A 23,692-nucleotide genomic window follows, 5' to 3' on the forward strand; every position below is an offset into this window, starting at 1 on the left:
ATACATACTTAAAATGGAAGAAAATGAAATCAAATGTACTAAATATTGATCAAGAGTAAACAGTATATGCAGTGTGCAATTAAAGCTGCAGTGCATTCAAGTTAGCAGAGGGCTAACCGGAAGTTAGCCACTCGGCTGAGGGAAGTCTCTGGAGCGCATGCTTTGTAGATACCAGATTTAAAATATGAGTATACTGTGAAGTACAGAAATATTTACCTGGCGGTGATGGGCTTAATCAGTATTGTGTGAACTCGTTTGGCAAGGGCTTGAATGTAACAGATGTTCACTTATATGTAAAAGTTCCACACTGCAGGTTTAACAACAACAACAACAACAACAACAACAATAATAATAATAATAATAATAATAATAATACAAGCTGTGTTAATTCGTTTATGATTTTTTTCCTACTCAGACACATGTCAAGGACCTTAAATACTATAGTTATTGTGTCACACTGTTTGTAAAGTTCAATATAGTCAAATAAATAATAAATTGAATAAAACATAAGAGCATAACATATGCACGGAACAGCAACCCTTTGGAAATCAAAACAACAGCTAACACAGCTGTATTTTTTATCAAGTACAGACTCATAAAACACATTTTATTTTTGACCACTCAAAAACGTCGCCACACAAAACACATAAATTAAATCTTTTATTTTAAAACGATGACCGGAAGTGCTGTTTTAACTCGGTTAGCTTGACACTGTTTTGCGAAAGATGGAGCATCATCACCATCACTCTGTTATTAAGAGATATTTTTCAGTTTTCACTGTGCAGCTTGGCGAACAGTAACCTTACAAACTAGCTATGTCTATGACCTACGTCTCACACGGACATATTCCATTTGTATCTTCAAAATGTAAAGGTGTTACTGTTAGCTTTCTTTATAAAGTCATGAATGGACATCAGTAGGCTGCAGCTAACAGCGCTAACGTTAGCTAAAGAAGTAGCATTACCTACATTCCTAACATGTTTGGACTTTGTTAGGTATTGTACACTTGTAGGAGAAGCTGCTGCTCGTAATTAGAGTTATAATGTATTTATCTTCGTTCACCACGGTTTTAACTGTGGTTTCTAACGTCTGTGACACTGGGAAAGACAAAAGTTAAACCTTAACTCTACCTCAACTTTCTCAGGTAGGTTTCAGCTTTGTCGACACTGCTTGCTCCTTTCCTCACAGCTTATCCACAGAAATGAACCAATTACATATAGCATAGTGCAAGTCATATGTAATAATAGTGAGTGTTCATATTACCCCTCTTTGGTTTGTTTCATACCCCACATTAATTAAAGCTGAACTTATTACAGCCTGTCCTCTATAGGTATATATGACTTGAAATATACACTGAAGTAATGGGACAGTGCTGTTTATAGAAGAGTAACAAATATCATTATCATGTTAAAAATGTTTATCTACAAAATATTATGCTCCTCTGTGCTTATAACACCTTTACATCCCTTAATTACTCAACATCTTTCCCCTACAGCCTGTTCTCCATGATGTGGGTGTGTATTGCTGTTTTCCTGCTGTGGACGAGGTCAGGAGGATGTACAGAGAAGGCCAACACATCAGACCTAATAGAATACACAGCGGCCGACTTCTATGACAAACTGCATTCTGCGAAGATGATGTTTATCTATTTTGAGCATCAAGGTAGGCTGCTCACTCTGTCAAACACAAGTAAACAGTTCAGTCTTCTCTACACATGTATTGAGAACACTATATTTTAGCAGTGATGCAACACATTTGTCAGAACTGTCACACGCTTCAAATTGTCCTCTGAGCAGAGGATGTTATATGCGTTTAGCTACTAAGCTGAAATGTTTGGTGAGGTGAAAAAAGCCCAGTGTACTGGAGAGAAATTGTGCAACGTGTTTTTAATCCTGATGGACTTGCATTTAAGCTCGCACTGGTTTGCACCTCACTGTGTGTGCATTCTCAAAGTTAAAAAATTGCTGTCGTGTCAGCATTAATCCAGAAAGTTGCCAAGGTGCAACACAACAGATAGCAAATTCATGGATCTGGTCACATCATGGGTATTTAAAGCCTCTTAAAGGAGTATTTCTTTGATTTTAGGGAGCACTACGCAGCCTGTGAAAGTAGTTGACTTGGGCATGACTTCAAATGTTTAACAGAAAGTCTGCATTACAATTTAGAGGTCTGACGTTCAAAAGATGTGGTGTTAATTAGGTAAAGAGGGCCCACATGCGCCTATAGACTGCTAAAACAGCAATCTTACAAGTTCATTGCAAGTCACTCTGTGAGAAACTGGTCTAATTATCTCCTCATCACAATCTGTGCCAGACTGCTGCTTATCAATCACGAGGTATGTCAGATGATGCAGTGAATGCCTTTTGGACCATAGTGCTACCACGTACATTTTAAAATTAGCACATACATGTCATAAACCATATGCACCGCTACGTTATTGCTGCATGTCATTCCCCATCTCTCTCCCCTCTTGTTTCTTGTCATCTCTCTACTATCCCTATTTAATAAAGGTGCAAAATGCCCCATAAATATATTAAAAAGTAGCGAAACTGTAAACATTGGCCAGAGTTGAGTGTGAACCTGCTCGTGGTGCCAAAGTAGCAAAAATTCAAAAAGAGAGGGCAACATGAAATGCAGATTTTTCAAAGTGAGTTTGAGGTAAATATGTTTTTGAGAAGCAGCTTTACATTAGCTCATCACTGTAGCCATGATATTTTGTGGAATTTCATGTCATATTCTGATTGGTTGGATTGTAAATCACCAAGTTTCTCTTACAAAAATCAGCTTTCTTCTGAGTCAGTTCAAAATCAACATCCAGGTTATGTACATATATATATATATATATATATATATATATATATATATATATATATATATATATATATATATTATAATATGTATGGAAGTGCCTGAAAAACATGCAAATAGGGAAACCTCACATCAGCCAATATCTGTCTTTTATGGGATTACATTTGTGTCATAATAATTGAACAAAATCGACCACATGAGAGCTTTGTGTCAGAACTAAAACTTAAAAATTCTGCAGCAAAACTGCAAAAAGTGACTGCAAAAGAGAAAAGATTCTTGGCAGATTTTGTTCAGTAATTAAGTCGCTTAATGTAATTATAAATATGAATTGAATGAATATAGTGTTATATTGTGAATGCAGAGCATTTTGAGTTGTCCTGTGATGTGAACCCTCACATTTCATAAATATCTCTACCATCCATCCCACATGATGTGAACGCAGCATAAAGAAAGCGTGCAGTTGAGTTGCATTATGGGAAGTGTAGTAGCTGTGGTTATTGCAGCTTCTTGGGCCCTGCTGCTCTGATTTTGACCATTCCTTTTTTTTAATATGTATCTTCCAAGTTCAGTAATGTTTTGGAAATACAAAGATAACAGTATTTCTCTCTGTTCTCTGTTTCCAGTCTCTCCAACCATCTCTCTCTTCTTGGTGGAGTTGGAGAAGTCTGCTGAGGTTCTGCAGGATTATGGGATACTGGTTGGCAAGGTAACTGTAGGACTATGTGCTTTATCTGTCATAAGAGTTGACATTAGTACTCAAATTTTCACATTTTTACTAACTTCAACATTTGAGTGTAGTAAATCATGACAAATATTGAAAGGTAGCTTTTGTTCTTTCTGTCTAGATCAACTGCAATAAAGAGCTGCTTCCCTCATACTGCATGAATGAAAGGGTGCTGCATACAGCTTTTCTATTCAGGTATGTTGTGTAGACGTGATGTGTTCAGCGGTGGTCAAGCAAAAAATACAATAAGTGTAAAATTGAAATAAATTCGGGTAGAATTCTGCTACTACTACAAATAATTTATCACAGTAGAATCAATAGTAGGAGTACAGTACTAGTGGGAGCTGTTGATAGTATTTATCACAATAGTAACACCAGTTCTGTCAAATTAGCAGCAGTAGTATTCCCAGTAGACACACAGTATTTGTGGTATTGTGTTGGAATCTCTTTTTAACTCACGTCTCTCTGTCAGGAGCGGGAAGGAGTTCTTGAGTTTTGATTTGGACACCGTGTTTGACGTCAACTCCATAGTCTCCGAAGTCCTGTTGTAAGTAAGCAACACTCCTTCGGTTATCATACAGTTGGGAGTTATATTTTAAACATTTTATTGATTTTTTTGAGTGTGAATTCATTCATAGTATTATTTATTTTAGAATGTCTTATTCATTTAATATCAGTTTTCAATGAAAACTAATCACAGTGTGTAATGAGGAAATGACTTGTATTGACAGTGACTCTTTGACATTTTGACAGAAGCACTTTTATGGAGTAAATAACCATGAAATAAGCAGACAGTCAACAGTTTACTCTCATTACATATGATTGTAGATAATAGATAAGTGGCTTCGGACATATAGAGTGTCTCTACCACGACCTCAACATATAAATCACATGATGAGTGATTGTGTTGTGCTTGTATTGCCATTGATTGGTGCGTTAGATTGTCTCCAGGTAAATCTTTTCTTCATCTTCAGACAGCACAAAATGTGAGTTGAAATGCTCTCTCACGCTGGATGTGTATTAATCCACAGCTGAAAATAGTCCCCCCAAAAATGAACAATTTCCTCTTGTTTGAGGAAGGTTTGCTAAAAACTACACTGCTAAAATTACTACGCATTTTGGCAAAAAAGTGAAACTATAAATAAGATTTAAATCCTCAGTAGGAGGGTGTGAAGTTTTGAAACAGACAGACTAACACACTGTTGGTTTTGGTCTTTTCTTGGCATTTATTGACAACAAGAAAAATATAGAATAACACCAGATTTATCCTTTAAGATGACAGTTAGATGAAAACACAGCTTTTGTCTATCTGTCTCTCTCCTCCAGTGCCATCCTACGTGATGAGGTCAAGTACGTCCATTCAGATGCAGACCTCCTTGCCATGGAGAAGACAGCCAGAGGGAAGAAGGATATTGTGCTGGGTTACGTCAGCAGTCTGGGGACACAAGGTGAGGGGAGCGAGGAGGGGAAAGATGAGGAAAATGTTTCTTTTGGCATGTGACGCTGGATTATTATAAATAATGAGGTTAGATATGATATTCATCTGTTTTGTCTCTTGGTCTCATTACAGTAATGGATAAGATCAGGCAGGTGACTCATGAAGGAGACTGATTGTCTGATTGATTGATTGACTTAATTGACTCAACAGATTAATTGTGTTGTTTCTGCTGAATGTACTTCCTCAGAGCACAGATCGATGATGGAGACGGCTTACGTGTACGGATCCAAATACCAGTTCATCCTCATAACCGGAGGTCCAGTCTTGAAACACTTGGGGTATGTTGTTTTTTTTTCTTATTCTCTTTGTTTCTTTTCTTTTCTTGTATTTACTGTATGTCTCTCCCTCTCCATCTTCTCTTTCAGTGTGAACGAATCCTCTCCATCGTCTCGAGTGTGGTTCCTCCACTGTAGGGTTCACGCAGGGTTCATGACCCGGATGACCTCTGAGCGATGCCCTTTGACCCGTATGAGGAAACCCCTGTCTACCCTCAGCCTCCACTCCTTCCTGCAGCTCATGGAGGCTCCGCTAGTGGTAAATTGGATAATCCTTCAGCAAAGATTTCTTTGTATTTGAAGGTTTTTGAAACAATTAGTCTGTTATCAAATTCATGTTTCGGGCTGTTGGTCGGTTTGATTATGTCATGTTGGACTTTGAAATTGTGATGAGCATTTTATTCACTAGTTTCTGAAATTTTATACACCAGACAATTAACCAATGAATCGAGACAATGATCCGCAGAGGACTCGATGATGAGAATAACTTTTAATTGCAGACCTAGTTTTGTCCTTGCAAAAGAGGAGAACTCTAGAGTAATGCTGCAACTAATGATTTCATTTCATAATGATTAATTATTTGGTCTATAAAAGGAAAAGTGAAAAATGTCCATAATAATTTACCAGAGCCCAAGATGGCATCTTCAAATGTCTTGTTCAATTCAACCAACAGTCCAAAACTCAGTTGGTATTCAGTTTACTGCTGAATACTGGTGAATATCATGTATAATAATTATGTGTGTTTCTGCATCATCTCTGCCGTCTCCACCACCAGTCTGAAGTATATGATGACCCCTCTGCAGTCCAGCCCCCCCAGTTCCCCTACCAGCAGACCCCCCAGGTCTTCCTGTTCTCTCGTCGTGCAACCAAACACCTGGACCTGGACACGGCCACCACTCTGGCCTGGAGGCTCCGTGGCCTGGCCCTGCTGGTGCTCGTACACAGGTAAGAGGTACAGGTGTCCAACATACAATTTAATTTTGTAGTATTTTCCCATTTTATTATTATTTTATCCTTTGTTTCTACAGTAAAACAGTCTAAATCTACCTACATCTCTTTCTGTGTATGTGTGTTATCAGGGAGAGTCCTGCAGTTAAAACCCCTGACGAGTTTAATGCTGCTTACAGGCTGCCTGAGATGGTATGATGATGACATTCATACAAAAATAAGTACTTATTATTTTTACCCATGTGTGTTTTACCTTTTTGTGTGCGTTTATGTTAAACTTCCAGGGTTCAGAGGTGGAGTATTTGACCTTACACAATCTCGATGAGGTCATAGAGCTCTTCATTCATCAAGAGAAAGAGGCAGAGGGTGAAGAGGAGGAGGAGGAGGAGGAGGAGGAGGAAGGGGTGGAGGAGGATGAGGAGGAAGATTCACATTTTGGTAAAGTGTTTCATAGTGAAATGGAGAAGAAAGATGACAGAAATCAAACAGTAGAAAAGGAGAATAAGATATGTGAGTATTTATGTGTTTCTGTGTCTGCCTCCAGGCGAGTTGGACGATGAAATTGCAGCAGTTATCTACGACAACAGAGGAGACCTGCTGGACATGGACTCAATTACCCAACTGACCTCTGACAACTTTCACACTACAGTAGCACAAAGCAGCCTGACAGTGGCGCTCTTCTACCTCAAATGTAAGACACAGTCTCCATACTTAGTGACATTCATGTATTGCTGGAAATGTTTTTTTCCTTTATTTTTCAATTCATCACACTGTAAAAAAAATCACTGTACTGTTGAGCAACAGGAAGCAAATGGTTATGAATTTACAGTGACAATAAATGTGGATGGAATTAAATGTAGTTTGTATTTTCACCACCAGGGGATGCTGTTTCAATGACTTTTCTCAGCTCCTTCATTGAAGTTGCAGAGAGACTTGCAGGTAAACAGGAGAGCACAGTATGAGCTGTATCTATGTGATGTGTTCATGAAAACTTGGAATTTTGCCACCTCCAATCTAGGAGATACTCTTTTAGTTTTTACTTTCTGATTCATTATTATTATCTTGTTATCAGTTCCTCATTTGTAACACAGCGGACAGATTGTGTCATTTTCATTTTTATGAAAAAACATTGGTTTTCATTATTGTTAATAAATCTCTTCAGAGTCCGAGGTCGACGATGTTCAGATGAGCGCCGCCGACTGTGGAGAGTGGACCGACCTGTGTGCCGCTCAGCCAGGCAGCTCCCTCCCGATTCCTTTCCAGCCAATCACAGCCTTCCCCAGCGTCTTGCTGCTCCGACCCCAGGAGTCAGCCCAGCATTACAGAGGAATGCTGGGTAGTGAGGCGCTGCATCGCTTCATTATGCTGTGAGACGTTTTCTTGAAAATCAACAAAGACATGAATGTGTCTTAATTTTTAAATCAGGAGTTAATTTAAATATTACATTTCAGCAATTACATTCTCTGAAACAATAAAAGGTGCAAAATTAGAATTGAGAAAAAACATTTCAAGCAAATAGTAATCAGTATTCAACCAAATATGCTTCTTTTATTAAAGGAATATCCAGACAATTTAGAACCTAAAGGGCCATTCAACTGATTTTACAGATGAAGTTCAGTTCACTCGTCAGGAGGAGTATTCCCTAGTCAATGTGAAAACTATTGTGTAACATCTTCTGTGACTTTTTTAAAATGTCTTCACTTTCCATAGTCTTATAAAAATAACCCTGATGATGTCATAGTGATGTCATCAGGGCTATTTCAGCTTGGGTTTGGAAACTATGTATTTTTAACTAGAAAGACTGAGTTACAAACATTTAAAGGTTTGAAAACTGTGGGCATTTAATAGTATTCTATTGTATTCGTATAGTATAGTATTCTAATGAAAGACACCATCAAGTTGCATCACGTGAAATGTAGGATCCGGTGATTTTGAACCATACTAGGGACTAAAAGTTAGAATATCTCGGCCTCTGTTGCTGGATTACAGTCACTAAAGTGTTCATCCAGCCAGTTACAAAGACTGCAGCAGTAGAAAAAACAAAAGTACTTGATCATCTTCAGCATTCAAGCAAACTACTACCAAATTGCACTCTATCCAAAGATGTACTAAAAATTCTGGTGCTGCTGAAATCCCAAGATATGATCAAGAAAGTCAAAGAAAGACAAAATAAACTTCAATATCCCTACAGGGATGTTTGTCTTGGACATCATCACAGCTGTACCATGGACATGAAGCTGTTCCTGAGAACAGCAGTGTTTTACTGAAGAAGATTACACATTTGTAAATAAGTGTTTGCGTCACTATTGAGGTCTGTCTTATCACTTCTAATCTGTCAGACCTCAGCATAATCTTAAATAACCTGATATTTATCTTCACCGCTACAAATAAACACACACAGGAAACACGCTCATGTATTAGCTCAGCTACATGTAAACACATTTAAACATAAATAAATTGCTCAAAGAAGTGAATGACCTTTTGAATTTTGAGGAAATACTGCTGCTGTATGAACAGAACTCTGGCAACTCACTGCTTGTGTCCAGATTGGCTTTTTTCATGCTTCATCTTAAAACAGCAGGACAATATAAATCCATTTTAGGTGTTTTAAGTGTTTCTTCAATCTGCAGGAATCACGGAGTCATTGCTTATATTTATGTGCAGTCATGTTTTCTATAACTCAGGAGATTATCTCAGGTAAAGCTTTTTGTCCTGTAATCTCCTGGAGACTTGGATCCATGTTATATTTTATTATGTCTTGATTAAGTCCAGCAATCTCACCCAGCAGAGTCTCCTTCAAAAGAATGAGAGCAGAATGTTTTAACCTTTCTCTTGGATTAGTTATATTCTGAGGTTTTAACCATCTTCAGATCCTCCACACAGCACAGGTCAAAAGACTGATGTTGACCCATGTTTGTTGCGTTCATGTAAGGTGTAGATCATTAAAGAGTGAATGTTGTTGCAATGTTACGATATGTCGATCTACTCACACATGTGTCTTTGTACGCTTTGTTCTTCTTCCAGGAGCCGCTCAGCTTCTCCCGCACCGCTGTCCACCCTAGAGGAAGTGACATCATTCCTTCAAGAAGTGCCTTGCCCTGAGTTAACAGGCTATAAGCCTGACAGAGTACTTGGACTGTTCAAGACACACACACATGCGGGTAGGAAAGCTGCAGCACAGTTCACCAAAGCACTCTGCACACAAGCAGAAACCAATCAAATTTTACAATTCTTACAAATGTCATAATTGATGAAATAGCAGCTACTCAAAGTAAAAATTTCATCCCAAGTGCTTTAAAATGATGAATTATGAAACTTCGCTTTTATCTTTACAATTTATAACGAGTGGCAGGCATAGATAGTCCAAAGTGTTAATATTTGATCTTTTTAAGAGGGCTCCAGAGACAGCAGCTACACACTCTGCATATTTTAGCAATAACCCACACCATCTGCGCAACATGAAAAGATTCACGACGTGATAGATTCAGCATGAGCACGATCAAATGCTCACACACGAGGGGGATTCTCCCTTTTGTTCACATTAACCACATTTATATCAACTTATAAATGTAGACAGTGCAATAATGATTCTGTTAGCTGAGTTCTGTTGAGTTTGAAAGACATTGAATGCTACATATATAAACTAGCCAGTAAGCTTTTTGTGTAAATGTTTCATCATCAGGTCGACCCCTGAGTTCTGTTTTTGGAAAATCAGAAACTATTAAACATATATTTGACTAACATACCTACACAGATGGTTACCACTTAAAATAGTTACTATATCCTTCTTGAATTCCTCTAATATTTTTATAAATATTATCCCAAATAGCATATATTGATATTGTCAACATAACTGTAAGTGAAGCATCTTTCATAATATCTCCTGTTCAAACCCTTTGTTGGCTTATCAACCATCTCTTTTCCACTGTTAATAAAATCATATAATAATGTAATGGAGATGTCTGTCTTTCCTGCCAGATTTGCCTTTGTTTACTGAAGCAGCGAAGTCATTAAGAGGGGAGGTGCTGACTGGATTGCTGACAGATGGGCTGGCAGAGAAATGGTAACAGCTCATTCTTCTTTCAAGGTTGTCCCTGACTGATCACCTGAGGGCTCTTCAAGACATGTCAAAGTGTAACGAAAATATGAAGAGGGGAAAATGTGCGTTTTATGAGTTGTCTATGCTCCTTTAACCCAAACGTAGTACATCTGCTTGCACTTAAAGACAGCATGAGATAGTAAAAGGGAAATTAGTTTGTGTTTGAAGGGTAGAATTCCAGCAGCTGAGTCCAGTCAGGTATTAAAAGACTCTTCGGTTCATGTGTGGTTACGTTTAGTAAAGATTAAGATATTCCTCCATTATTAAAAAGTCTTATAAATTAGCTTGATTCATGACATTTAAGGTCCTTACTTTTCACCATGTAATGTATTATGTGTTACATCGATATTTTAGATGCATTTTCTCTGTTTTTCTATGCGTACATGTATATCAAGAGGTCATTTGCAAAAATAGATACAAAGCATTCCTAAAATGAACAAACAGATGTTTGATTGACACTCCCTGGAGTGCACAAAAAACATGATCCACATGATCCTCATGTTTTTTTGTGTGCACTCCAGGGAGTGTCAACTCTGTTTTTGCAAATGAACTCAAGAACTCAAGTGTTGTTTGCTGTGTGTGTACATATTTACTGTGCAGGGCTGCAGACCACACTGTGGATCTTCCCGTTGTTTTGGTGTTTCCATCTTGGAGAACACACACTCATCCCTCCAAGCTGCCTCTGTTCTCCTCTGCTGGGGAGCTGCTCTCACACATAAACACTGCCTTGCTCCATCCGCTGGTAAATCAAACTGTGTGTGTGTGTGTATTTGTCTCTAAATGTTAAGTTTATCTGGATGCATACAGTTTGCAGAAGCTTTATTGTTTAGTTTATGGATGAAGCATTTTGCACGCAGTTATCTGATTAGGGGTAATAAACTTTAATGCACCCAAATCCCAAGGTTTCTCAACCCAGATTGATTTAAAACTCATGAAATGCAATAGCCATAAATAAATAGTGTGGGTGCAACGCCTTGGAAACTCGTAAAAGCCAAGACGGAATTGTTCACAGTATGTCACACATAACAAGCACCATATGTGGATTCACAGAGTTTAGACATGTTTTCCTCAATACATCCAAAGACAGAATAATGTGTCTGAGTTTACATTTGCTAAAGTATACAAATGCAACGGAGTGATGTGGAACCAGCAAAATTTATTCAGCCCCCCCAAATTCAGCCCTCCCTGTAAGTGTTTATTGTGCTGCTTTGCACTGATGGATTTGGCTCCAGATTAGTTTAATGGCCAGGATTAGCGGTCTGAGTCCAAATTCCATTCATTGTATTTTAATGCACTTTGGATGAAGAAGCCAACCAATAACAAATGTTCCCTCTTGGTGGCACTGTTGCCCTCATTTTATAAATCCTGTAATGCAGCAATGGACCATTTTAATGAGAAAAGACAACCAAATTTAGAAGATAATAAAATTGAACAAATTATGGCTGTGAAGTGATATTATATATTCTGGATTGTTTCACTCGCTTGTCGGTTGCAAAGATGGTAGTATATTTTCTATTAAAACCGCACGCATTGCCAAATCTTCAAAGACTTTGTTGTCAATGTAATGGAAAAAGTAGCACAGGTGTGAATCTATGATTATGGAGAAAACACCAATGAATGAAAGGTAAGAACATTAATCCTCAGCAATTAAACCTCACAAAAAATGTATTTGGGTTAAATGCAGTCAGGTAGTAGTGCATCATTGGGACAATTCCAGTGATATTGATGTGATATGTTCTTCTATTGATTATACTAATAAACACACATTCTACATTCTTGAGGCAATTTGCATATATTTTATGACACAACTTTGGAAATCAACTACCCGCTAAAGAATCCTCTCTGCTTTAACAAAAGGCGATCGTGCCTTTGACTCCAAACTCCAACACTATGGAGAGATCCAACACTATATTAAGATGGTCTTGGTGTCCACTATAATTGACATTCATAAAAGGGCTATTATTTCAAAACATAAATAATTTAACTGCTCTCAAAACTAAATATATTATTCTTGACAAGGTAACAAACAAGAACATATATGATTATCATAGTAAAAAAACAATAAACAGAAACAATATTTGATTAACATCTCCTCATTCCATAAAATGTGCTTACTGCTATGTTGTGTATTTTGGATAAAAAGCAAGAGGAAGTTCCCAGCATCCATCTCAGCCTATAACATGACATATGACTGGAAAGCCCAGGATGTCCTCTTTACAATACAGCAGGGATTGATAGAGATTAGAGCTCAAAGGAGTAAAAGGAGACGCATGTGAACAAAATGTCCAGAGGACACAGAGGACACAAGTCAATGGACTGGGTCTCAGGAGGATACGTTGTCCGATATGCGTCAATATAATATGCGGTATCGGCATCTGCCCCAAAAATCCAGTATTGGTCAGGCCCTAATTGTAATATTTATTTTTTCTGAAGGTAGGCTGTCCGACTTTTTGGGGAAAGCAGGAGAGGATTTGTGATCATTATTTTTCTTTCCCTGTATGTATGTTTTAATATAACCCTCTCTTGTGAGGTAAACTATCACCACAACATCACATCAGTGTAGTGAGATGAAACATGTTTACCCTGGCAAAGTTACAAATATCTGTTCTGCATGTGCAACCAAGCTTCATTTCTATATGAATGACTTTGCTTATTAAATTCCCTTATGATATATTCAGCAGAAACTGGCCTTTGTGCTGATTTTCTCTATTTTTATTCTAGATGACGTTGAGGCATCAGTATCTACCTTACAGCTACTCCCTGTTGGCTTTAATTTCCACAAAGTTATTTATTGTACTTTTTCCTCTGTTGTATCTCCAGCCTGAGTTGACGGTGGAAAACCTGCCGTCCTTCCTCACCCTGGGTAAAGCCCTCCTCCTCCTCTTTGTAGGAGAAGAGGAGGACGAGATCGGGCAGAGGCAGAACAAGGCGCTGGTGGAGGAGATGAGAGGAGTGGTAGAGTTGGGAGGGGAGAGAATGGAGCCATACCTGGCATGCTGGATCCACCTGTACGTACATCAATCAATACTATCAATCAGTCCTTCAGCCAGCACTTTTTCATACGCATTTATTTGATCTCAAATCTTTACAGCGCTTTTTTCATCAAAATATTTGGGCTCGCCCTCCGTAGCTGGCAATGGATTAGTTGCTCCGTCTATTTATCATGTACACAGCTAAAAACACCACGCTAGTCTTGATTATCTTCTTATATTTTTTATTTTTATATTCACCTTATTTGATTATTTTCTTATCCGTTGATAAATTCATAGATATATTTTGTTGGTGTGTCTTGCAGTGGCCGTACTCCAGCTGGTATGTCCGTCCTGGGGTCATACCTGGGCTCTATGCCCCCACTTCCTGCTCTGGTCCTCACTCATTTGCCCTCTGGAGGTGAAATCTATCAGTACCCACCCAGCACCCCTATAGTGGCCCCCTCTGTCCTGCAGTGGCTGCAGAGGGTCGAGGACGGGACTGAGTCATCTGCAGGTAAGGAGGAGGTAGCGCTGAAGAGAAGAGATTACTACTAAGGAAATAAAAGGGAATGTCCAAAGCCCATGTAAATGTGGTTAGAAACTGACTATGTACTAATATCATTATTAATATAATATAATAAAAAGGATTTATCAATCCATTTTTTATTTTAATAATAGGAAATGTTTTGAAATGTCCGTATTCATCACATGTCTCAGCATCATTCTAAAAGTTAACAAAGGACTAACAAGTGAAATTATTACAACAGTTTTTGTGAAGCACTGCATAAATAACTGACATAAATACACTGACTTTCAGCAAGGAGAAGCATGATAAAATAGCAACATTTCCATGTGTAGGATTTATGTGTATATGCAGATAATCCAGGTCACTAAGTGATCTGGGTTATATATGCAAAAATATGATGCAAAATGAATAAATAGCTTGAATCTCATTATGATATTCACCATTAATCCATTTGCAGTAGGCTGTGAGTACACTCTGCCAAGCTACTCTTGGCTTAAAAACAGACATAATACAATTTAATATAGTTGATAATCAACCATATCCAATCACATGGTTGCCGCATCTTTCATGTATATTACTGCTGCACACCTGCTGCTCGAAGAAGAAGCGTTATGTTTGGTGATGAACGAACACTTCATTCCAGCATAAGATCCTTATCACATCTGTGAAACATGGTGGTGGAAAGTATCATGGTTTGGGCTCCTTTGCTGCCTCTGGACCAGGACAGCTTGCAATCATTGAAGGAGCTATGAGTTCTGAGTTGTACCAGCACATTCTACAGGAAATGTCAAGGTATCCATCTGTGAACTGAAGCTCAACAGAAAGTAGGTCACACCACAAGACAACGACTCTAAACACACAAGTCGCTCTGCCAAAGAATGGTTAGAGCAGTAGAAAGTGAATGTTTTGGAATGGCCGAGTCAATGTCCTGACCTTAATCCTATAGAAACGTCCTGTCCTCTCCCTGTGTTTCCTGTTTCTGTATTGCCACATTGTCAAATAGGCAAGAACGCCATAAAAAAACAAACCCACCACAACCCTAAAGGTGGATGCAAGCAAACAGCCCGAGCTCTACTGTATTAACAACACCAGTGTTCAAGCAAAAATGTAATACAACATAGAAGAAATTAAAATAGCAGCAACAAATCCATACCATAGTCACATTTAAAGAAAGCCGAAAAACCTGAAGCAGGCAGTTCGTGCATCATGTGTTGAGACTGTTCTGTAAAGAGGAGTGGGCTAAACTTCCTCCAAGCCGATGTGCAGGGCTGATAAACAGTTACCAGAAGCATTAAGTTGAACTATTTCTGCAGGAGGGGAAGTTACTGCTTCAAAAGTATGTGAACCATTGAAAACAAGGGTTCAGGCTTTTGCCTTGTGCAAATATGGTATTTAAGATTGGATAATGGTCCTCATTAAACAAATGAATAAGTTTAATGTTTGTTTAACTGGGTTTCTGATCACATTTTAGGTCATGAATATGCAGAAAAAGAGCACCACTCTATGTGCCCTGGCATGTCCCCCACTCTTGGGAAATACACTGTAACAATATGAACGTATCTTAAATATAGCTCTATCGGTAATTTAAATAAATAAATCCATGATTTGCATGAATGTTTGTTTTTATGTCATTTCATTATCTGAGGAGCTGTACAAGCGATCAAAGTTTGATTTATTATTGTAGAAATGCTTGTGACAGATACAAATTATCACTGTTGCAAAGCTGCATTTTTACATTTTACCTGTTTCTCCATTTTGAAGACTTGGTTTTATGGAGAGCGTGTTCTTTTGCATCCCACACAAGATCAGTCAAAAAAATGGAAAGAAAGGCCATTTCCCGGCAGCTTCTGACAAGTTAGAACACCTCCGGATCTCTCCTAAATAGCAGAGATAGGAGTCATTTCCTAAGTTAAAAAAGTTAATTAAAGGCGTTTACTCCTAATCCTGAAAGTTTACTCTTCATTAAGTTTTTTTTAAAATAAAAAAAAACAAGATTTTCAGATTGAATACCCTGGTGGTTGAGTGGTTTGACGTTCCCGGTTTGGTTTGAACCATTTCAACCTTTTATTGCATGTCATTACCCCCCGTCTCTCCCTGTGTTTCCTGTTTCTGTTTTGCCACAATATCAAATAAAGGCAAGAACGGCATAAAAAAAACCCAAAACCTGCACCCACCACAACCCTAAAGGTGGATGCAAGGAAACAACACACGCTCTACTGTATTAACAACACCAGTGTTCAAGCAAAAATGGAATAAAATAAAACAAACAGCAACAAATCCATACCGTAGTCACATTTAAAGAAAGCCTAAAAACCTGAAGCCAAAAGCCAGAGACGGTAAGCTTCCTAAAGCCTTACTGTTAATTACTGTGGGTGAAGTACAGTGTTATTTACATAGTGGCTCACCAATGCTGGCTTCTGTAGTCCTACAAACCCCAACTCTTTTGCACTGAGTCAGACTTCTTATCACTAGAATTAACAGTAGGGTGAATCCTGAGAAAAAAAACAGAACTTCTTTCTGAGTCATTTTCACACCTCTGTTCACTCTTAACTGTTCTCTGAAATTAGTCAGTTGCTTCTCAGCTCTTGTTTTATAAGTAAGATCTTTTTTTGCACCTGCTGTTAAAGTGCACTTTGCATCTGGATATGTTACCAGATACTGAACAACACATTTATACTGTTTATACATTGCAGTTGTTTGCATTCTGTACAGGTTTTCCACACACTTTGCTAAGCCAGCAAATCAGTGAGAACGCAACAACAAAAGCAGTCGTGGCAGGTGACTGTGCAGCCTTGATTTACAGTATGTTACTTTGAAAAAGTGATTTTCAGATGTCAGAAAGAGTAAAATACACTAAGGGGATGCATTCAAAGGATGGATATTAATGTGATTTCATCAACTTTATCTCATCACTTTTACATTATTATACAGTTTTACTTGCCCTCAGACAAGTGCATCTATGAAACAGTGACAGTTCAGTTTGTGGCGCTCCTCTGCTTTGCCTGTGAGGAATGTGAAAGGTATGTGCAAGAGGCTCGCAGTTAAGCAGCTACACATGTAATGAACGTAAAACGGTCTTTTAATGAAGGTGCTGATTGTTGAGGTAACTTCAGACTGTCTGGAGCCATTAACCTCTGACCTTTAAGCCCTGTAGTTTGTATAGGCGACAGACAAGATAAGACACCGGTCTCGCTGTGACTCGTCTCTGTCTACCTGAACCAAAGGATTGTCATCCATTAATGTCATCCTGCCCATTCCATCCATTCTCCACAGAGAAACCAGAGACCTGCAGCCTATAAAGATGCAGAGTGACTTTAAGCCTCTAGTTTTTACTTCCTGGGAGTTTCCATGGCAGGCCTGTTTCTGCATTGTGGCATTATTTAGTATCTTTGAAGTTGCTCATCAACATTTTCAGATTTTCAGAAGTTTCCCACTGATTGTCATGTTGCACAATTAAAGCTAAAATGATTACACCAGCTTAAATCCTGTATCAAATCATATTGTAATCCGAGATCTCGCGTTTGTGTATCTCTGCAGGGATGTTGGGTGAGGATAGCTGGCCTCCTCCTGTCAAGTTCTATGACTTCCTGAAAATCATGGACAAGGAGGAGCCTGGCTTCGCAAGGCAGCTATCTCCTAAACAAGAAGAAGAAGAGGAGGAGGAAGAAGACGATGCAGAGGTGAATGCGGAAGACGATGCGGTGGTAGAGGAGAATACAGATTCCTCCTCCGACTCTCCCACTCGTGATTCTCACCCTCACTCTGAGCTGTAACATGACAAGGTGGAAGGGAGATGACGCCAAGCCATCGATTAAACATGTTTTTCTATTGATTCTGGCCTTCAATTATTTCTTTTTTAAAATATATTTTTTAAATATTAATTTTGTATATGCTGTATTTATCACAGGACTATTGAATGTGTAATTGATATTCATTCTTTTCTTCAGAATTTTGTCAGATTTGAAAAGATTTAAAAAAAAAAAAGATGCATAATGTTGCATATTAATCTGTTTTATTAGTTAAAGATGGGAAGCAACATAGAGACTGTTAAGTTCTTAAACATTTTTATATCAATATGTATATTATGTGGTCGTCGTATTTCTGAAACATGAAACAAATCTGTAGGTGTTTCCTCAGAAGTGTTTAAAGAAATGCTCTCATTTCCTGGTGTAATAGTGCTGCGGTCTTGCGAGGAATTCTCAGTAAACTTGTGTGGTTTCACCACATCAGCTGAAAACACATTTGTAAGCTATAATTTGAGTTTCACTGACATTCAATCCCATGAATCATTTTTCTTTCAGCTAAACTTGACCGGTGCTCACTTTGCATATTCATTAAAACTATGAACTCAATGTAATCACAAACACCACCTGATAAACGATCTCCCCATCTGCATTGACACATTTCGCGGTGTTAGACGCTTTATCTGCCAGATCAAATGTCAGTTTTGTGTATGATCTACATCCTTATACTTGGACTCAAAAGGTATTTTTTGAGCAGCTATAAAACTCTTTACCCAACCTAAATAAGCACAACAGTGGAAAGCAACTCTCAAGTACACTTTTAAGGTTCTTAATACTTAAATATTTATTATTTATACTTCTACTCCACTACATTTCAGAGAGAAATGTACTTTTTATTCCACTTAATTCATCTTACAGCTTTATTTACTTTGTTGGTTAATATTTTACATTAGAATCATAATATGAGCTTATAAAATGTAATGCACTTATAGATTTAATGACCCAGGTGTACATAATGTAGTCCAAATGCTTTTTTAACACTGTTTTATTGCTACTTCTCCCTAAGTAAAATGTATATTTCTTTAACTGCTGACACTCCACCATTACTAGAGGCCTGATACACAAGAAAAACAAGACATCAAGGATAAGGTAAGCAACCTTAAGTATACACTAGTACTACCTCTTGAATTTTGTTTACTAGATCTGGACGAATGAGCTACTTGTCTCTAAAAGCGACTGTCCAGCAGCAGTAAAGTAATGTTTGCTGCCTCACATCAAAATATAACCATTGTAAATTTGTGGATCAGTGCTTCCAATCAGTTAACAGTGCTTGAAAATTGCTGTATGTCTGTATTTCTGGCAGTCCGTCACAGTTTCTTCTGCTCAACAATGATTGACAGCTGATCTGTATTAAATCTGCCTTCTGTAGGATGAAGTATGGCTGTATTTTGACCTCTGCATAAAAAATAAAAAAAATCATCAAACTCATTTTACAGTGCCAATAAGCCTTCCCAACATCTTAATCAGTCATATAAATAAAAGAATTCTTAAGCTGCTTTTCTGCAGATTTGCTACAATTTTATAAGCCATTCCATTGTTTTAACTGTTGCCATGTCTGCCAACTCTTATAAACTCACACCATGCGTGGAAATTGCAATGACTTTAGGTGAAGGACATGTAGATCCTGGAAATATCTTGGAAATTATTCTGACGTTATGGTTCCCATCATTCCACCTCCTGTCCCGTAATAACAGTGGCATCATGGGATGGCTGTGTAATTTTTCCCAGCAGTTGAGATGCAGAACAAAAAGATGCTGGTGTGCTGGATTGGTCTGTTTTAATTAGTTTGGTGGTTGTCTTGGACCTTGAGTTGTTTAACTCAAGTAGTGTCTCTGTTAAAATGGAACATCCGTCCTAAACCAGGCACTAAAGTCTAAGATCACTTGCATTGTGGTTTGAAGTGGAATTTTTTTTTATTAATCCCATGTGAATCTTTAGCTTCAACATTTGTCTAATTACTGGTTTTGTCTGTGTCATTGCTGAGTCACCGGACTGAGCTTTAGATACAAGATTGAAAATTTAAGTTCTAAGTGTTTTGATGCTGTAAGAGTTTGATTTATTACAAATTACAACAGCAAAAAATGCATAAAATATGGAAAATGTAAATCGCAATTATTTATCCCATATGTAACTTACTGGCTGCAATAAAGAGCACATTTAACACCTTGAGTGTAATTCAACATTTATTATTTAAAGAATAATAATCTCATGTGCCTGGGATCCTCAGTGACCTGCCTAAAATGCAGTGGCGCTTTCTCTCAGGACCCAGAACAAGCCAGGAGTCCCCCAACTATATAAAATATCTATATCACTAACTGTAAGAATAAAGATTCCCTCCAAACAAAATACTCTGCTCGGAATAATAATGTGTGTTTGATATGTTGTTTCCAGAAAAAATGTATAATTACCACTTTAAACTTCTCCCTTATAAAAATGACAGAACCTGTAAATATGTGAATATATTTAATCTCAGAAGTTTAACAGCTGGACACAAGATGTCTCCTACTTCACAGTAAAGTAAATTCTCAGTGTTTGTACACTGGAGGCTTCAAGTTTCAACATCACACTTGTGTAAGTTGAATATTGCACCAGGATTGTCTTCCAAAATAGTGGTGATGTCACAAATCCTGCTCATAGCCTGACTCTTAACATTGAATTTTCAATGGGCACAGAGAAACTTTCCCCATTCAGCAGAAAACAGTTTGTTTTCACAAAACAAACTGCACATACATCATTCTGGAGAGTGAATATCAAAAATCCAAACTAAAGAAAAAAGAAGAAAAAAATGTTTTTGAATGGAGGGGGCTTTAATTAAAGACTTAATAATTTTATTTGCCATAATAAATACGTTTTATTTCTTCTTCTTTTAGCGTTTCCTAAAGTGAGTGAAACAGCGCCCCCAGGGTTGTAACGGCTGGTAAATGTCACCAGCCTGTGTGGTCAAACCGTCATACACGGTATGACACCTTTACTGAAGTCTGCCAGACGGAGGGAAAGGGCTGGATAGGGCGCCGCCGCTCAGCCTCGCAGCCAATTTTTCCCAGTGGCCACTCGCGGTATTGCAGCGAAAAATCCCCCTGCGGCCCAAAAAGGATTTTCCCCATAGACCACCATCCCAAAAGAGACGCCTGTAAAACTGTTGACAGGACCCCTCGAACTGCAAACAACGTCAATTATGACTCTTTCTATTATGAACTTTTGATCCATGGAGGTTTTATGTTTGTAAAACTTTCCTCGAGCCGAGAAAAGCGATTTAAAAATCCGTGATGTCATCACAATGTAAAGTCTATGGGCCGAGCGGGAGCTCGCGGGCGGGGCCAGCGGGGGAAACACTACTGCGCATATTCAGTGGGCCGCACAACGCGGAAGCAAACCCGGAAGCTAGAAACTTTTTTGGCGTATGCGCCAGGCGAGAAATTCCTATAGGACTGAATGGGCGCCATTTTTAGTCCGGTATCCAGCTCTTATAACACATCCATGAGGAAAACCAGGTGAAGCTGCCATCCTTTGGTTAAAAATATAGTATCTTACTGTGTTTTATTGTAATGCCACCGCGAAACTGTGAATGGTTTCAGTCCGGCGTCACAGCAAACAACAAAAAGTTAATGTTATTTAATAAACAACCGTTGGAGCTAGTTTTACAGTGTTGCTAAAGTATTAGCCAGCATTACTGCGTTTTTCTAAGCCAGCTAGCAGCCATGAAGAGAAGAAATGAGGACTTCTATCCACAAACAAAATGAAAGTCAACATGGATAAGAAAGGAGAATAGACCTGGACCTCAAATAACAGGTGAGTCAAATACATGTTCTGTTTGTCTGTCTGTGCTAACGTTAGCTGCTAGCTGTGTTTGTGAAGGACAAAGCTGTTATTGTCGCGGAATTCACACATTAAACTTTAATTTCAGGTACGTTTATTAGACTTAATTTCAGCAACATTCACTGTTCAAATAGCATGGAACATGGGGGCATGTAACAAGGTTATAGTGCAATAATTGGGATTTATAGGAGCCTTGTGTCTATTGGGTCATCTACAGGAGATTTGTTAAAAATATGTAAAAGTTTTGATGTAAACCATGAAAGTCAAAACCTTAACCGGGGGGGGGGGGGGGGGGGGCAAATATTTGCCTACCACTGCTGTAGGCTATATGAGTGTGTAAGTCATGTATTTGATGCATGCATTTACTTTTTGTTGTGAACATAAACTTTTAGATCTCTAAATGTTTTTACTATTCAGCACTGACCTGTACCTGTAGTATAAGCTTTGTGGCACTGTATTTTGTACGTTAAAATACATAAGAAATGTTAATCATTTAAGTCATTTATCTATGATATGTGCAGTTTTTCTTTTTGATGTGAACATACGATAAATCTGTCGTCTAATGTGGTTTGGTTTATGAATGAATGAATGAATGAATTTTTTAATTTTGCTAGCTCCTTCTAAAACAAACAGCTGGCCCCAGTCAGGCCCCTGGTTTACATGTGCAACAACTGCCGTTTATTGGCAATATGGAGAAAATAAATCTAATTGATAATGGTAGAATTATTCCTTTAATAATTATTTGGTTAAATATCTTTGCAAGAATGTTTTATTTATTGATTAACTCACTTAATATTTAAAACCATTTGATCAGATATGCGCTGCACAGGGCAAAAATAACAGAGAGAAAACAGTCCTCAAATAGTAACTGACTCCTGTCTTGGAGTGGATTTCTTCTTCATGAAGTCAATGTTCAGTTTACTGTGTGCTGTTCAAGTCCATCAGTGTCAAAGAATGCTGAAGTGAACAGAGTAGAAATACGATTAAAATCCAAGGTCAGGCTCATCGTTGTGAGTTTATATTCCGGCATCTGGTTTTTACTGTATGGTATCTGTTTGGGTTTTGGGATGTTTTTCCAGGAGGAGGGAATGATTCGATCAGGATTAAATACTGAGGTTCTGCCTCAGCTATCCTGTCTGACAAAATTTTATTTGGTTCAGAAATGTATTTTCCAGAGTTCTTGGCTTGAAGGCTTATCTGACCTCAACTCATGTGTCAGCTATGCATCGTGTGGCAGTGCCAGTGTTGGCTCAAGAAAGTGAAATAACTGCTGTCGCTGACTTAACAGTTAGCTCTCCTGCTGTTGGCAGCTATTTCTTGCAAACTGACTGCCAGAGCAGCTGAGAGCATGAGATAATAGTGTGTTTGGATCTGGTCAGAGACGTATTTTTGAGACGGACTCGCTATTTAGCCAGATAACTGTGGAAATGATCTTTGTAGCTGCAGACAGTTTAATTTATGATGACAAAGCCAAACAGGCCAATTTCACAATCTGCTGATTGCCCACAATGGCAGCATAAGGTAACCTTGAAAGCCTTCATTACATAGAAAATCTGTGCAGTTAGAAGAGCTTGTACAGCTGAAACAGTCTCTGATTTCAGCTTCTCAAATGAGAGGATTTTTTCCTCCTTCCTTAGTCTTATATGGTAGTTAACTGCATATCCTCTGGTTTTGGACTGTTGATCTGATAAAAAAAGAATAGAAGACGCCAATTTGGATGGGCTTTTCACATTTTTCTGACATTGTATCAGCAAAATTTATTTATCAGAAAATGATCAACAGACCAATAAAAAATGAAAATAATGGTTAATTGCAGCCCTGGCTGTTAGTAAACTGAATATCTCTATAGCCATCTTTGGTGAGTTAAGCTGTCCCTGAACGGAGGGGTTTTGTTGTTAGAAGGAGAGCAGTTACAGTATATGCACATACAAGGAAATTGGAAATTAATTGAAAGAGTAAACCCTGCAGCACACTGACAAAAAAAACACAAATGTAAATGGACAACATTTATCTCCCACTTGCATTTTAATCTGGTCGGGCTTTGAGATTTGTATCTGCATTTTTGATGGTTTAACAATTGCATGGCTGTTAAACCGAGGGTAGTTAAATCATCTATTTAATGGTCGCTTTTAGCTTATTTGCTCCATTTTCCTTGTAATAATGGTTCAGTTTCTTGGTTAATCACAAGCGTGTATTAGTTCTGACTCTAAACAGCATGCAGTC

General features: G+C 38.2%; 1 protein-coding gene and 1 long non-coding RNA gene across 6 annotated transcripts in view; both read left to right on the forward strand.

The window, feature by feature from the left end:
• The first annotated feature begins 694 nt into the window (after positions 1-694).
• txndc16 (thioredoxin domain containing 16) lies at positions 695-17,682 on the forward strand. 2 transcript variants are annotated; one of them, XM_042405467.1, is made up of 20 exons: positions 695-1,144; positions 1,496-1,662; positions 3,432-3,514; positions 3,654-3,727; positions 4,005-4,079; positions 4,859-4,980; positions 5,218-5,308; positions 5,396-5,564; positions 6,081-6,250; positions 6,385-6,445; positions 6,538-6,691; positions 6,798-6,944; positions 7,133-7,192; positions 7,416-7,620; positions 9,278-9,414; positions 10,232-10,316; positions 10,953-11,094; positions 13,173-13,360; positions 13,648-13,838; positions 17,388-17,682. In XM_042405467.1, exons 2-20 carry the CDS (start codon positions 1,506-1,508, stop codon positions 17,621-17,623), a joined length of 2,547 nt encoding a protein of 848 aa, XP_042261401.1. In that variant the 5' UTR covers positions 695-1,144; positions 1,496-1,505; the 3' UTR covers positions 17,624-17,682. The 2 variants fall into 2 exon arrangements, with proteins under 2 accessions (XP_042261401.1, XP_042261402.1); XM_042405468.1 differs by lacking the exon at positions 17,388-17,682 and adding an exon at positions 16,563-17,333.
• Positions 17,683-21,081: 3,399 nt separating this feature from the next.
• LOC121892164 overlaps positions 21,082-23,692 on the forward strand; it is a 54,407-nt gene continuing 51,796 nt past the window's right edge. For all 4 annotated transcript variants that reach the window (XR_006094310.1, XR_006094312.1, XR_006094311.1 and 1 more), the window contains exon 1: positions 21,082-21,442. This is a non-coding gene — a long non-coding RNA (uncharacterized LOC121892164). The remainder of the gene's footprint in view (positions 21,443-23,692) is intronic.

The sequence above is a fragment of the Thunnus maccoyii genome, chromosome 24 (assembly GCF_910596095.1).
Source record: "Thunnus maccoyii chromosome 24, fThuMac1.1, whole genome shotgun sequence".
NCBI lineage: Eukaryota > Metazoa > Chordata > Actinopteri > Scombriformes > Scombridae > Thunnus > Thunnus maccoyii.